General features: G+C 42.4%; 1 protein-coding gene across 1 annotated transcript in view; it reads left to right on the plus strand.

The window, feature by feature from the left end:
- Nucleotides 1-539: 539 nt before the first annotated feature.
- The window catches only part of LOC149138627 (Haloacid dehalogenase-like hydrolase (HAD) superfamily protein), a 232,583-nt gene continuing 215,812 nt past the window's right edge, over nucleotides 540-17,310 (plus strand). The window contains exons 1-2 of the mRNA XM_089447098.1: nucleotides 540-911; nucleotides 1,011-1,127. Of these exons, the coding sequence (XP_089303224.1) occupies nucleotides 819-911; nucleotides 1,011-1,127 (210 nt within the window). The 5' untranslated portion in view covers nucleotides 540-818. The remainder of the gene's footprint in view (nucleotides 912-1,010; nucleotides 1,128-17,310) is intronic.

Raw genomic sequence — 17,310 nt, forward strand, 5'->3', positions numbered from 1 at the left:
ACATGTGAACCCATCTCATACTTGTGCTATGTGGTGGGATCTTTGATCCCCACATACTCTAATGGTGCTAAAGCATGATTACCATCTAAAAAGATTAAATGTTCACTTGTTATAGGGTTAAATAAAATTGAAAGACATGGAGTGACCTTTGATCCACTCCACTCATGTGTGTACGATCACCATATCCTTTAATATGATGTCTCTAGTAAAACCACTACTTCAAAATACTACAAAATACTACCACTACTTCAAAATCCTAGCTTCACGTTAGACCGTCATAAAAATTGAACCTTCTCCCATGGTAAAGAACTTCTAATTTTTACCATTAAATTTAAATCCAAATCCTTTGAACTACATATTTTTATTTTAAAAAATAAACAACACTTTGAAATTCTTGTAAGGTGATATTCCATCTTCCAAATGGATAATCGAGAACTATGATGAAAGGAAAAATGAATATTCCACCCTTCTAAATGGATAATCCACCGTTGGGGAAGAAAAAAAGAATAGGCCAAATTACCAAGATAGTAAAGCCTTGTCTTTATTCAGTTTGGACATTGAAATCTTCAGCGTATGTGAAAGGACACGTCAGACGATGACCTGGCAGCGGCATCCATAGTTTGGCGATTTACAGGAAAACCTCTGGAATTGTTTGGTGATTTCTATCCATATACCGGGAATTGCAGAAACAGCAGTTATTAAATTGAAAATCGCTTTTGTGGTTCGAAAACCATTGAGGATTCGAATGAACCCGGGAACCCAAAAATCATATACTATCTCAGGTAGCTTAATGGTGTGTTAAAATTAAACGGAATTGTATGGAGTGCACGCACAGCTGTTCTGCGCTAACGCCCATTCGAGGGCCGTCACAGTTTCGAATCACAACGCCGCCGCGGCAGCTTAAAATTCCTGTAAGTTTGTTATTTCTTCCTCTAAATTGTTGCCTCCGGTGACGATTTTGATTGTACATCACATCATTAATTGCAGAGCTTGTTGGGTCAATTAACCAGGGGTCAAGAAAAGCGTGGGGGCGCAAACGTGTGGTGATGTGCAATACGACGCCCAGCTTCAATGAAAACGATTCCAACGGCACCTTCCCAACATCAAAAAATCTCTTCATGCAAGAGGTAAGGTCCTAAAATTTTAATTTGTCTGTGTTTCATGGCAAGATTCGAATCTAAATATGAATTCCAATAAGGTTCGGCATGGAAAAAAATATGTCACTTTGAAAAACAATTTCAGTCTAGCTCCAATTCAATACAGTATACGCCTCAAGGGATGAAAATATGAATTTTGTTTCAATTTTTGGAAGAATTTCAGTATTACGAAATGCTCAATAAATCAGAAAATACAAGTCATTTGGCTATTTAGTTTATAGTTATAGGGTTTTTAAAAATATTTTGAGATTTTTGGATTATATTTGGGTTTATGGTTCCACGGGAATCCAAGATATTCGTTATATTATCAACGACAGTGAAAAGTATACTGTATACTATCAAATACGGTGGGAAGTACGTTGAAATTTTTTAAAGACAGTGGAAAATATGTTAACTACACCATGCCCATAATTTACGGAAATTTCGTCAAATTTTATGTTGCTGCCAAGTTAAGTACAACGAAGACTATTGCAGTCGAATCTTGCTCCTATAGTTTTCTTAATTTTTTATTTTAAAAAAAATATTTTTATGTTTAAATTCTTCAGAAAACATGACAGGAAGCGCTGCACCGCAAAGCATAGACTTCTTTTCGTTTAGATTTTATGTTCCAGGTTTGAGGGATTGTTGAATTTGTGAAATTCATCGAAGACTTGCATTTGCCCCTGTTACTTTAAACTATTCTCATTCCATTTCCTTTTCTTTTATTGTTTCCATTCTCATAATGACAGATCATTAGTCCCTTGACAATCAATTCTATATGTTCATGTAATATTATCTCCTGAAAACATCTAGGTCTGTTTTTCGTTCCATTCCCATTCCACTTTTTGGTAACACCACCTGCTATTTGTACCCAGCCCTGTTACTTTCAAACTATTCACCAAATCTAACTAGGATATCTGTTTCTCATTCCATTCCCCTTCACATTCCTGTTTCTGTTTCTGCCTGGACAGTACATTTGTACATTGCTAGTCAATTTTATATGAATAAGATACATGGATTAGGGGTGCCAGGTCTCATGTACTCTTTATCTCCTGAAAACCTTTCATGTAATTTTACTTTCCAAAAACCTCTAGCCTTGTTTCTCATGTCATTCACATTCCTTATTCAGTAACATAGCTTTAAAAGTCATGCCATTCAAGTGGGGTGGACAACAATCAAAAGTCTTTCTTCAGCATGTTTGTAATTGCCCTTATGATCTCTGCTAAGTTGGGGATGAACCTCCTTAAGAAGTTTATTCTCCCAAGAAAAGACTGAATTTCCTTCTTGTTTCTTGGAATGTCCACCTTTTGAATTGCTTCTATTCTGCTAGGATCTATTCTAATGCCATCTTTGGAAATTATATGTCCTAACAACTTGCCTTCTTCCAACCCAAACAAAGACTTCTTAGGATTCAAAGAGATGCCATACCTTCTACACTTTTCAAACACAATCCTTAGGTGCTGCAAATGATCCTCATTAAACTTTGAATACACAGTGATATCATCAAGATATATGACCAAAAATATGTCCTTCTCATCAGCAAAAGCTATATCCATAGCTCACTGAAACGTGGCTCCCACATTCATCAAACCAAAGGGCATTTTGGCATACATGAAGGTACCCCACGGTGTGGTAAATGTAGTTTTGTCTTGATCCTCCGGATGAACAAGAATCTGGTTGTATCCTGAAAAACCATCCAGCAGCGACATCCTTCTTGAACCTACCACCCTTTGAAGAATGTGATCCATCTTGGGCAAGGGATAATTGTCCTTGAGAGACACCTTGTTTAAATTTCTAAAATCCACACACAACTTGATTTCTCTCGTCTTCTTCCTGACTGGAACTAAGTTAGACAACCACTTAGAAAATCTGAGAGGCACAATAATTCCGGCATCAAATAATTTCTTACCTCTTTTTCGATCAAAGGCAACAAAACAGGTTTATCCTCCAAAGCTTCTGTTTGAATGGCTTTTGGTCTTCTTTGATTGGGATAGTATGTTGAATGACTCCTTTATCATAGACCTTCAAATCATTGTACCCCCATGCAAATACATCGGAATATTCTGTCAGGAGATCAATGTACTGCTTCATTTCCGGGCTTAAAGATTTGGACAGCTTGACCATTTTGGGCTTGTCTTCTGTGCCTATGTTACACTCCTCTACCCCTGTTTCGGTAGGCATCAATTTTGGCCTTTGAGCCACATCATTTTGGTCAAAAAGTTCTTCAAGTGGTACCAACCCTCTCGGAATGACATTGTCTTTCAACTGCAACACCTTCAAATCTGCCACATGTTTGTCCAAGTTTTCTCTGATCTGATTTATAAAATTTTCCTTTTCACCTTCTTCCCATCCGTTGTCATGATCAATCTGCATCTTGGAAAATTCTTCCTTCATTAACAGAAAATTTTCCAGCTGCCTATCATTTTCAAAAACCTGCCAATACCTCACATTATCCAGGACAACGGGCCTATGCCTGACTTCAATTTCATACTTTTTATTAGGGTGAATTGGAATCTCAAAATCACAAGCAGATGTAGCTAGGGCATCTGCAATAGCATTCTGTCTCCTAGGAATAACGGACAAATTGTACTCAGGAAAACATTGCAGAAAATCTAGGACAACATTACGGTAAGCCCACATCCGAGGGTGTTTTGTTTGGTACTCACCTTTGATGATCAATTCTGAATCTCCATAGATTGATATTCTTTTAGTCCCTGACCTTTTCAAAACCTGCAAGCCCAAAAGGAGTGCCTCATACTCAGCTACATTGTTGGTGCAGTCAAAAGCCAACTTGTAGGAACACAACTTGGACTTTCCAATTACTGGACTGATTATCCACACGCCTGCACCAATTCCTTGTTTGCTGCACCATCAAAATGCATACTCCAAAGATGTTTTTCCCCTTCTTCCTCATCCACCTTGGCCTTCAACTCTCTGCCTTTCTTATCATCTATATTGCTGTCCCGTTTCTTGTCTTCCCCTTCCTCTAGCTTTGAGATGACAATTGAACTTTTCTTCTCCTCTTCAGGACACTCAGTGTTGAACAAGATGAATGAATCCAAATCAGAATGTACTGCATAAATAGGGTGATTGGTAGGCTTTTTCTTGCTGGTAATCATGTATGTCATCAATGGTTCCCAGTAAAGTCTCCTAGTTTGGCCACCAAAAACTGAAACAATGATGTATGACATGTTGGTCTGCACAACCCCTTGCAATTTTGCTATCCATGACCTTGATAAGAGCATTCCAAACTTAGGAGGTATGTCCGCCACTACAATATCCATCACCATGCTCTTGGATGGAATTTGAGTTAGGGAAACCGCTAGGTCTTTTATCAGTCCCAAACACTTCACTTTGCTAGAGTCAAAAGAATACAAGTCTTTGTATGGTCTAGTCACATCAAGCCCAAGCCTCTCCATGATTACCTTCGACATCAAGTTGTGGGAAGCCCCTGAGTCCAGCATAGCATTATGAAGGATTACATCATGTACATTTAGGCTCACATAGAAAGGAGGCACTTCACCATCCTAACTCTTGTCTTCAATCTTTGGTCCAAATAAGATGGCGGGATGATCATCAATTACATTAATAGTATCAGAAGTCTTCTCAATCTTCAAAGCCTTTATAATCTGAACCCTATACTGATCATTCTTTAACAATTCACTTAAAGGAATGGAAATTTTAATTTTAGCAAGTTCAACTTCAAAATTAAAAAGATTCTGCATCTTATCTGTCTCCTTAGGAGTTGGATCCTTCTTGTCTGCCTTGTCTTTGGAAGAGTCATCCTTCTTTTGATTGTTGCTACTTGGTGCATCCTTTTTCTGACTGCTGCCTGCTACATCTTTCTTTGCAGAACTGGCTCCAACATTTTTACTTCTTAAATTGTACTGCTTTTGGACCTGCATAATGGCATTTTGGTAACCCTTTTTATACTCCTCTGATTCAGCCATCATGATGTCATCTTGAGACTGAGTAAATAACAACTCCTCTTCCTTTGTCAAGGGGTTTTCTGTGAAAATTCCTAGACTCGGAGGAACCCCTACTGCAGCAAATTTGAATCTACTTCATCTACTTGATTTTTAATATACATTAACCAAGTTATTCTTCTGAATACTGAAGCAAATAACTTATACAACGTACGCTAATTAAATATTTGATCTCATGAAACAGAAAACAGAGCAACGAACAAGATACATAGGACACATGTTAAAATTGGCAACTAGGGCCAAACTCCATGTGGGTCACCTCATTTATGGCAGTTGATATTTTTCCTAGATTCCTCTTGTCGAGAGGTGTAGGATTGATCTAAAGATCATCGATTCCGACACGTATTTATGGAGATATGAATTTATTTGTAATTACTTGACAAATTGTCAAGGTGTGCTGGCAACTAAATGTGTGGCACAAATCATATAAATACAAGTGAGATTGATTCATTTCAAATCATCTCATCATCTCTCATTCTTCTCTCTCTCCTTGTATGATTGGGTATACACAAGGAAGAGGATCTCTCACACGTGGGAAGCAAGAAGACGCAGGCTGAAAGAGGACGCAGGAAAGAGGACGCAAAAATTGTTGACTGTGTTGACCGAGTTTGATTGAGGCAACAGAAGGCATCTTTGACTTGCGTTGACCAAGCGTTGACTCATCAAGGGTGCGGTTTTGGTGTGGCTGCCTCTCCTAGGCAGGCCGCAGATTTTGGCACAGAAACCGAGGCAATCTGACCTCTGGTTTGACCAGTGTTGACTGCCCTAGTTTTGGGCAGCAGGTTGACTTCAGTCAACAACAGTTTGACTGTGTTTTTGGGGCTGTTCAAGGGCTGTTTCTTCAGGCTGTTCAAGGGCTAGTTGACTGGAAATTGACGAAGCATATTGGAGGTCAATTTCAACTCGTTTGACCAAGTTTGACTTTGCTAATCTAGGGTTTGTTGCTGCTGATATAAAATTACAGAACTCTGATTTTGTACTATTTCTCTCTGCTGAACTATTGAAGATAAAAGAAGATTTGATCAAAGGGTTTCCCCGCATTGGGGTTTGTCCCTAGCTAGCCGCCACATCTTGTGTCCCTTGTCTTGGCTTGTTTTCTGTTGATCGTTTAATGTTCTATCTGCGCTTTACTTAATGTATACGTGATTGCTAATCTGTGACTAATAACAAGAAAAGAAGTAAACTGCTCTAAGCATAGAACATACCATAATTTAACATGGTATCAGAGTTGAGGTGAAGACAAAGCCCAAGCAAGAGCAAGAGCAATCACCGAAGAGGAGGTTGGCAAGGCTATCCTAAGAACTTCATGGGGTCCTCAACACTCTTCCTCACCGAAGACAAGATCCGTGAGAAGTTTGACGATCACGGATGGAAGATGTATCTCGATCTGACTTTAGAAGATCAGGAAGTGTTGGACTGTGTGAGAGGCAATATTGTTGCGCCTCCATCAAATGCATCTGTTGCTGCCAAAAGCAAGTGTTCCAAGGGAGAAGTCAAAGCAAGGAAGATCATCCGGGACTCTATCGACAAGCGCCTGGTGGCTAATGTTTCCGAGCTGACAACCACCAATGAAATCTACGATAGACTAGTGAGTTTATTTAAAGTTAATGATGCAAATCAAGTTTTGTTCCTTAGAAATAAGCTGAAGGAAATTAAGAAGGGAAAATGTGAGAGTATGCAAGCATATTTCTTAAGGATCACCGAGATCAAGAATGATCTCCTATCTATTGGGGAAGTAGTCCCTGACAGGGAAATGACTATCACAACTCTTGGAGGACTACCACCTGAATGGCATATATTCAGGACTACTCTTCTCAACAATAATGTCATCCTAGGATTTGAGGAATTGATGGCTAGATGTATTCAAGAAGAGACAAGGATGGAAGAGCAAGAAATGCCTGCACTTAAAGGCCATCCCTCTGCCTTTTCTTCTCTTGCTAAAAAAAGAAACAATTCTGGGGCTAAATCCAAAGGAAAGGCTGGACCAAAGGGTTGAAGAAAAGGTCAATGTTACTACTGCAACAAAATAGGCCACTATGTGAGGGAGTGCCCTGATAAAAGGGACTCACACCATGACGATGACCAAAATCACTCTCAAGGCAATCCAAGGAATGGCAGGTCCAATGGCAGAGGTAAAAGAAATGTTGGAAATCAAGGAAGAGGACAACCCTTCAAGAAGGCAAGAAACTCCAAGTATGAATCTAATGTTGTTAACAATAAGCAAGATGAATATTGTCTACCAGAGGCCCTCCTACTACTGTTCCCCTGGATTCGCTTGGAAATTGGCTTATTGATAGTGGTGCCTCAAGGCATTTCACTGGTTACAAAGAAGCTCTCTCTAATCTGATAGAAAAGGAGACCAACTTGGAAATTGTTTTTGGGGACAATGCAAAATATCCCATGAAAGGCGTAGGGAATGTCACTCTTCAATTGAATCAGGGTAATACAATTCATTTGCAAGAAGTCCTATATGTACCTGATCTAAAAAAGAACCTGGTGTACATTTTGGCAATGGAGGACAAAGGCTACAAGGTAAACTTCATTGATGGCAAGGTACGTGTATGGAAAAAGAATTTTAAGGAAGGTTTCACCCTTGGGTTTCGAGTCGATTCATTATATCAGGTCGGAGGAAGTCCGCTCGGTGTCATGTCTTGTGACACATCACTTCAGTCCGAACTATGGCATCAGAGGTTTGCTCACCTTCATTATAAAGCTCTACCCAATGCAAAACAAATGGTGACAGGGATGCCCAAGTTCCGAGTAGAGCAAGAAGGTGTATGTCCTGGATGTGCCGAAGGAAAGCTCAAAAGGGGACCGTTCCCCTCAAGCCAAAGCAATACCTTCGATATATTGCAGTTGGTTCACTCAGACATATCTGGTATGATGCCTGTGAACTCTTTGGGAGGATATTTATATTACTTCACTTTTACAGAGGATTATTCTCGCAAGACTATATACTTCTCGAAAAAGAAGGATGAAGTGTTCACTTGGTTTCGTCACTTCGAAGCCTTGATCGAGAATCAAACTGAAAAGAAGATCAAGATCTTAAGGATTGATAATGGGACTGAGTATGAATCCAATGAGTTCCATGACTTTTGCAAAGAGGCTGGCATTAAGAGGGAGAGTACAACACCATATACTCTTGAGTAGAATGGTGTGGCGGAAAGGAAGAATTGTACGATTGTGGAAGCTGTATGTGCTATGCTTCATGATCAAAGACTTTCGAAGTTTCTATGGGCCGAAGCTGTGAAAACCGCTGTATATGTGCAAAACCGATGCCCTCATCAAGCATTGGGTTCCAAGACTCCCGTAGAGATGTTCACTGGTAAGAAACCTGACGTATCTCATTTTAGAATTTTTGGAAGTTCGGTATATTTCCATGTGTCGAAGGAGAAGAGGAATAAATTGGGTGCATCACGAAAGAAAGGAATCTTCGTGGGCTATTGCGAAAACACTAAGGGCTATAGAATCTGTGGCTGGTCAAAGGGAAATCGAGATTAGCCATGATGTCACCTTTGACGAAGATATGGCTCTTAGCAAAGTTGACAATCTTCCTACTCAAAGGGGATCTAAAGAAGCTGACACCCGGGAACCAAAGGAGAAGGAAGATGAGATGATGCCTGATGTGGAAGAACCTATGGATCTTATTGATCCCCCTCCGCAAGAGCCTTCCTCTTCTAGGAAGAGGCCTTCATGGCTTAGGGGGACACTTGATGATGCTGAAAGGCACGTTGCACCCAGGGGAACCTTCCGGGAAAGTAAGAAGCCGACCAGGTATCAGGGATACCTACCCATCATGAGCACGATCATCCAAAATGAGCCTTCGTCATTCGCAGAAGCTGTCAAGCATCAAGTATGGAAGGATGCTATGATTGAGGAATATGAGTTCATCATGAAAAACGATGTCTGGGATGTCGTCCCCAAACCCCAGGACAAAGCAGTTGTCACTTCGAAATGGCTTTACAAGATAAAGCATGCAGTTGATGGAAGTGCGGAAAAGTATAAGGCTCGTTTTGTCGCTTGGGGCTTCTCTCAGAAGGAAGGTATAGACTATGACGAGATATTTGCACCTGTTGCTGGATATACCACCATATGCTCGATCACAGCCCTTGCTGCTTCGCAAGGATGGAATCTACATCAGATGGATGTCGAGACCGCGTTCTTGCATGGTTCAATCAAAGAGGAGGTTTATGTGGAGCAACTCGAAGGATTTGAGATTCATGATCGAGAATTTCATGTGTGCAGGTTGAAGAAGGCCCTCTATGGGCTGAAGCAAGCACCTCGAGCATGGTATGAGAGGATCGATAGCTACTTGATGAAGTTGGGATTCACTAGGAGTGAAGCCGACCCTAACCTTTACTTTAAGTTTTAAGATGACAATCCTCTCATACTGGTGTTGTACGTTGACGACCTCTTTCTAACAGGTGTAGACCCTCTCATTCACAAATGTAAGAGGGAGTTGGCTTCTAAATTTGAGATGAAGGACCTAGGATTGATGCACTATTTCCTAGGACTAGAAGTCTGGCAGAAGCCAGGGGATATTTTCCTATCTTAAGGAAAATATGTGGTGAAGATGTTGGAGAGATTCGGTATGGTGGACTGCAAGCCTGTGACTACCCCAATGGAGCTTGGCTTCAAGAAGTTAAGCGGTAGTGCTGCCGGACCCGTTTTACGAAATGCTACCGAGTATCGTAAACTCATTGGAGCATTGATGTTCTTGGTGAACTCTCGTTTGGATATATGTTTTGCAGTCAACACGTTGAGTCAAATATGGTTGAGCCTCACCACTCACATTGGATTGGTGCCAAGAATCTGTTGAGATATCTTTGTGGCACAATCACTCATGGGTTGAGATACACTGTCGGAGATGTGAGACTACATGGATATACCGATGCTGATTGGGCAAGCAGTGTGGTGGACCGAAAGAACACTTCCGGGTGCTGTTTCTCTTTGGGATCTGCCTCGATATCTGGGATGAGCAGGAAGCAGAAGTTGGTGGCTTTGAGCACCGCCGAGGCAGAGTATATTGCTGCTAGTATGGCCTCTTGTGAGGCGGTCTGGTTGCGAAAGCTCTTCAGTGAGCTGTTTGGATTTACATTGGATACCATCGTGATCCTGTGTGACAACTAGAGCGGGATTCGCTTATCAGAGAATCCTGTATTTTATGATCGCTCCAAGCATATCGATATCAGGTACTACTATATTCGGGATATGGTGCAACGGGGATCAATAAGGCTCCAACATATCGGTACAGATGAACATGTCGCTGACATTTTGACGAAGCCCTTGGGAAAGGTCAAATTCTTGACTTTTCGAGAACGACTTGGTGTCTTTCAGAGACCGTCTTATGAGGGTCGAGTATGATGTATTGAACTCTGGGAGCTCCAGGGGGGCGCGGGGTACTTCTTGGAGCGACATGTGATCACAGGGCGACTCACCATCCCCTGCTGGTGCACTATGTACGGGGTGAAAGGTTCAACCTTCCCCTGTGACACTCCGTGGCGACTGTGGAACAGGTGCGGGGTACTTCTTGGAGCGACATGCAATCATAGGGCGACTCACCATTCCCTGGTGGTGCACTGTGTACAGGGTGAAAGGTTCAAGCTTCCCCTGTGACACTCCGTGGCGACTGTGGAACAGGATGATTAGTTCTCCTGTGGGCCAGGATGATTAGTTCTCCGTGGCAACTATGGAACAGGATGATTAGTTCTCCTGTGGTCCAGGATGATTAGTTCTCCTGTGGCGACTGTTGGACAGGATGATTTGTTCTCCTGTGGACAGGATGATTAGTTCTCCTGTCGAGGCATCCTACCCATGCAGTCTGGGACTCATGGGAAGTACCTCTCATCTGATCAATGAGTAGGGAAATGGGGTTAGGGACCATTAGTAGTACTATCGATGGACACATCGTTGTATCTATCGTACTCCCTATGCTAGGATGACCTCCATTGATCTGGGATCAGTGAGAGTGGTATGACACACTCTGAGACTGACTTCGGGTCAGTGGAGGATGGTATGATACATCCTCGATCATTTCTTCTTCTTCATAGTTCAAGCAGAGCAGAGCAGGGCCAAGCAGTGCAGGGCAGTGCATTTGATGGCTGGGATAGTAGCGACAGTCAGACGGATTGCAGATGGAGTTCTCCCTAGTTGAGAGGGAGTGTTAAAATTGGCAACTAGGGCCAAACTCCATGTGGGTCACCTCATTTATGGCAGCTGATATTTTTTCTAGATTCCTCTTGTCGAGAGGTGTAGGATTGATCTAAAGATCATCCGATTCCGACAAGTATTTATGGAGATATGAATTTATTTGTAATTATTTGACAAATTGTCAAGGTCGGCCAGCAACTAAATGTGTGACACAAATCATATAAATACAAGTGAGATTGATTCATTTCAAATCATCTCATCATCTCTCATTCCTCTCTCTCTCCTTATATGATTGGGTATACCCAAGGAAGAGGATCTCTCACACGTGGGAAGCAAGAAGACGCGGGCTGAAAGAGGACGCAGAGATTGTTGACTGTGTTGACCGAGTTTGATTGAGGTAGCAGAAGGCATCTTTGACCTGCATTGACCAAGTGTTGACTCATCAAGGGTGTGGTTTTGGTGTGGCTGCCTCTCCTAGGTAGGCCGTAGATTTTGGCGAAGAAATCGAGGCAATATGTCCTTTGGTTTGACCAGCGTTGACTGTGCTAGTTTTGGGCAGCAGGTTGACTTTAGTCAACAATAGTTTGATTGTATTTTTGGGGCTGTTTCTTCAAGCTGTTCGAGGGCTAGTTGACCAGAAATTGACGAAGCATATTGGAGGTCAATTTCAACTCGTTTAACCAAGTTTGACTTTGCTGATCTAGGGTTTGCTGCTGCTGATATAAAATTACAGAATTTTGATTTTGTACTATTTCTCTCTGCTGAACTATTGAAGATAAAAGAAGATTTGATCAAAGGGTTTCCCCGCATTGGGGTTTGTCCCTGGCTAGCCGCCACATCTTGTGTCTCTTGTCTTGGCTTGTTTTTTGTTGATTGTTTAATGTTCTATCTACACTTTACTTAATGTATATGTGATTTCTAATCTGTGGCTAATAAGAAGAAAAGAAGTAAACTGCTCTAAGCATAGAACATACCATAATTTAACAACACTCTTATTTTTGGGCACAATAGTCCCCGGAAAAACCCATTGCGGGAAAACCGGTGCAACAGTTCTGAGGGTTTATTATTATGGAGGAGAAATATCTAAATACATATCTAGGATGCTCATCTAGCAATCCTTTACAAAGAAAATACTGGAGGAAAATCTGAGTGAGTTTTACCTCACTTAACCCGGTAGAATTCCGGCTGATCCGACATAAGACTGGCTAGCCTCGGCTATTTCTGCGCTGGCTTTGCGTCAGCCCTTCGTCACCTTCTTTTCCCTCTGCGTCAGCTCTCCTAGCTGTTCTAGCAGTTCTCGGCAGTTTCGGCAGTTCCTAGTAGTTCCCGGCAGTTCCGGCTATTCCGACAGTTTTGGATTCTGCGTGACAGGCAATTTTTTTGCGGCAGCTCTCTCGGCTACTGCGCTGCCTCTGCGTCAGCTCTCCCGGCTACTGCGCCGCCTCAGTGTCAGCTCTCCCGGCTACCCTGACAGTTCCCAGCCGTTTCGACAGTTCCCCGATAATTTCGGCTGTTCCGACAATTTTGGATTCTGCGTGACCAACAACTTTTCTGCATCAGCGCTCTCGGCGATTGCGCTGCCTCCACAAGCTCTCTCCGCCTCTCTGTAAGTATTCTCTGGAAAGTCCTTCACCCGGATTCTCTCTGCCCCTCAGCTGCAAGATCTCCCCAATCGATTTTCCTCCTGAGAACTCACCTCAGAAAATCGATTTCCTCAATCTCTCTGTGTGTGTTTCCAAATGAACCCTAAGCCTCCATTTTACACTTTTCCTGTTGAGTCTTCAACGGCCGAGATTAAGTCTCTAATCAACGACTAAGATTAAAACATGACTTGATCCGCCTTCTAGATCATTCTCACCCATATTTTGATTAATACCCATTAATATTTTAATTTTATTAAGTTTAGACTTAGGGACCCCATTAAAAATATTAATTATTTTAATAAAATACAATCTGGGTGGAATTTCACCAAACGGTTTTTGAGTTCTTTAGAACTCATGTGCCTTAGCCTCTCCACCAATTTTCGGCTAGAGCACTTTTGATGCTACTAAAAACTAACACTCCCTCTTAGTGAGGAAAGTGCTCTAGCAACAATATCCACTTGCATGCTGCTCTATTTCCAAAGCACCTCCTTTCTGCACTATTGTTGCCACCAACATTGTGCTGTTGCTGCTACTGTACTGTTGCTCATGACACTGCCACTGCCACATCTGTACTACAACTCCCTCTCAAATGCTGCTAGCACGCCACTGCTAACACTACATCCGTACTGCAAGTTAGTTGTTGAGAGAAGCAACTGAAAAACATCCAAAATTAATTGAACTTAACTGTGTTCAACATAATACAATGAATGTTGGAATTTGACTGCTGCTGACCCTTTGAATCCTCTGCGCTGCTGCTGACTCCTGCACTGTGCCCACTGCTTTGCTGCCAACCTTGCTTTGCACTGATTAGTCTCTGGTCCCAAGCTATTGCATCTGTCCTCCAAACAATCCACTGCATCATCTGACACTAAGTCCATCTCGCTACTGCTGAATCTTGGGCTCCCGTAGCAAGGAATTGATCCAAGAGGTGGACTCCTCAAGGATCTTGCCCACATGTAGTCCACTCGACTACAACTCAATATCGCCCCATCTCCCGCTTGGAGATGCGTGGGCACTCATGGAAAACTCATCCTCGTCAATCTTTGCTGAAGCAACCTTAGGATCATGTTTCTCATCCTTGTCCTTTTTCTTCAAAGGAACTGGGATGCATAGCGGCCCAACTCGCCACAACTGAAATATTTCACCATTGAAATGTCCTTTCGCTTCGGCTTCTGTTGTCCCTACGATGCTAGAGTTGCGTTCTCCTCCTCCTCCTTCGTCTTTGTGCCACTTCCACTGCTGCCACTGAGGTTGACCTTCATTAGGTCTCTCCTTAACTCCTCCTGTTAAAGAGTCGCCCACATCTCCTCCCATGAAGGTAGTTTTTCTCTGCCCAATATGCTTTGGACGAAAACTTGCCATTCATCTGAGACTCCATTCAGGGCTATCCTCACCATCGCGGTTGGCTGAGGAGTGGGCCCCACTGTAGCAAGCTGGTCTCTAGTGTCCTGAGGATGCTGAAATAGAGGTTCACCCCTTCTCCTTTCTGCATCAAGGTCCGTTGCAACTTCTGCTCCAATACATCTTCCACTGTTTGTAAGAGCCTTCATACAAAGAAGACAAGGTTTCCCACATCTCTTGGGCTATATCCTTGCCCTACAAGTGTGAGACCACATGATCTCGAACTCCATTGAGAACGAGCCTCTTTGCCTTCCCCTGCTCGGCCCTGTACTTCTTCTTTTGATCGTTGTCAGCAGGAACAACTACAACACTTTTGACGTAGGTCTAGAGATCATATTCCTCCAAAACAACTAAGATTCTGGTCTTCCATATGACATAGTTGGAAGCACCTTCCAACCCGTCCTGATCTCTGAGCCCATGTGATGCCATCCTACCCAACTGTCGAACTGACTCCTCTAGTCACTGCTTAGCACTACTCAGCAAGTGAGAAATTCGAATTTTCTGGTGGAAAGTTCTCTGAGGAGAAAATTCCCCTTTTACGTGTCTTCATTCTTTTCTAGTGGATTTCTGCCCCGATAGAAACTGTGCCCATCAAACACTGCGCTGAGGCTCTGCGTCACTCCCTTTGCCTCTGCAAGCTCATGATCTAGAAATCGTACCTCTCTGTCGACTCTCTCAGAGAGATATTTCCTCGGAATCTCTGCTTCTGGCAAGGACTGCGCAATCCCTTCAAGGGGATTCAAATTGTTGCCAAGTGTAGCTTTCGGCCTCGCTGCTCAGCACTGGTCTTCTCTCCCTGTTTCAAGGTTAATGCTCTGATACCATGTGAAAATTCCTAGACTTGAGGAACCCCTATTGCAACAAATCTAAATCTACTTCACCTACTTGATTTTTAATATATGTTAATCAAGTTATTCTTTTGAATACTGAAGCAAATTACTTCTGCAGCCTACACTAATTAAATATTTGATCTCATGAAACAGAAAACAGAGCAAAGAAAAAGATACATAGGACACACTTATTTTTGGACACAATAGTCTTCGGAAAAACCCAATGCGGGAAAACCGATGCAACAGTTTTGAGAGTTTATTATTATGCAGGAGAAATATCTGAATACATATCTAGGATGCTCATCTAGCAATACTTTACAAAGAAAATACTGGTGGAAAATATGAGTGAGTTTTACCTCACTTCACCCGGTAGAATTTTGGTTGATCCGGCACAAGACCGGCTAACCCCGGCTATTTCTGCGCTGGCTCTGCATCAGGCCTGTGTCACCTTCTCTGCCCTCTGCATCAGCTGTCCCAGCTGTTTCGGAAAGTTCTTGAGAATTTTGGCAGTTCGACAATTCCCCACAGTTCTGGTAGTTCTGGATTCTGCGTGGCAGACAACTTTTCTGCGTCAGCTCTCCCGGCTACTGCGCTGTCTTTGCGTCAGCTCTCCTGGTAGTTCCGACAGTTCCCGACAGTTTCGGCTATTTTGACAGTTCTGGATTCTACGTGACAGGCAACTTTTCTGCATCAGCTCTCCGAGCTACTGCGCTGCCTCCACAAGCTCTCTCCGCCTCTCTGTAAGTATTCTCTGGAAAGTCCTCCTCCCGGATTCTCTCTGCCCCTCAGCTGCAAGATCTCTCCAATCGATTTTCCTCCTGAGAACTTCTCACCTCAAAAAATCGATTTCCTCAATCTCTATGTGTGTGTTTCCAAATAAACCCTAAGCCTCCATTTTATACTTTTCCTGTTGAGTCTTCAACGACCAAGATTAAGTCTCTAATCAATGGCTAAGATTAAAACATGACTTGATCTGCCTTCTAGATCATTCTCACCCATATTTTGATTAATACCCATTAATATTTTAATTTTTCTAAGTTTAGACTTAGGAACCCCATTGAAAGTATTATAATAAAATACAATCCAGGTGGAATTTCACCAAATAGTTTCTGGGTTCTTTAGAACTCATGTTCCATAGCCTCTCCACCAATTTTCAAGGCTAGAGCACTTCCGATGCTACCAAAAACTAACATTTTCGAACTGCTCTTGGTCTTCCTTAGTTAAATACACAGTTTGCTGCCCATCACCGAAAAAGTGGATTTGGTCTTCAGGCGCTTCTTCATCTTCCTCATCTTGATCTTGTGCATAGTTCTACTGGAAAGGGGGTCTCACCTGCTGTTGTTGTTGTTGTTCTGGACCTCTTTGCTCCCTTTGCTTAATTTGGATTTGCTGCTGCCTCCTAAAGTTTGGATTCCGAATTTGCGGACCTCCTTGGGGTTCTCTTGCGACAACTCTATCTGACAGTGTCATCTTCTCCATGGTCTTTACTAAGGTGTCCAATTTTGCTTCAGATGATGTAGAAGGTTCTTCTTTAATGGTTACTTTCCTTTTTGACTTCATCTTAGACTTCTTCACCAAAAGGTTTGCCTCCACACTAACTGCATTGCTCTGCATGTCTTCAAGTGTTGCAGGGTTCCTTTCTCTAAGTTGGTACGCCATCTCTGGATCGAAACCATCGGGGTAGTGGAGCAAGGCTAATCCAGGAGGAGGCTTTATATCTGCTGGAATGGAGTTATAGACTTTGTTGAATCTTGTTGAAAAGTCTTGGACTGTCTCGCCAGGTTGTCTTTTCAAGCTATCATACTCAACAAGGATTTGCAAAGGGTTCTTTTTCTCACCCCATCTTGCAATGAAGGCATCTTCAAGTTCTTGGAAAGTGGCAAAAGTTCTAGCTCTCACACCTCTGAACCATTTTTTCACCTCCCCGGAGAAACTCTGTGCTAATAACCTCATCTTTACATCCTCGTGATCAACCTCTTCAAGATCAATAAAATCAATGACCTTGTCTACATGTTGTCTCGCAGTAAGTTCACCAATGCCATCATACTGAGGGAGTCTTTGACCAAAATTTTGAGGCAAGGGATTTAACTGTGCAGGTAAGTTTAGAGGAGCATACCTAGCAGCGATGGTTGATGTTTGAGTAGATGATGAGCTTGTTGTGGTG

The sequence above is a fragment of the Pinus tabuliformis genome, chromosome X (genome assembly GCF_031772625.1).
Source record: "Pinus tabuliformis cultivar Carrire ecotype Pingquan chromosome X, CPIR1, whole genome shotgun sequence".
In the NCBI taxonomy this organism is placed as follows: Eukaryota; Viridiplantae; Streptophyta; class Pinopsida; order Pinales; family Pinaceae; genus Pinus; species Pinus tabuliformis.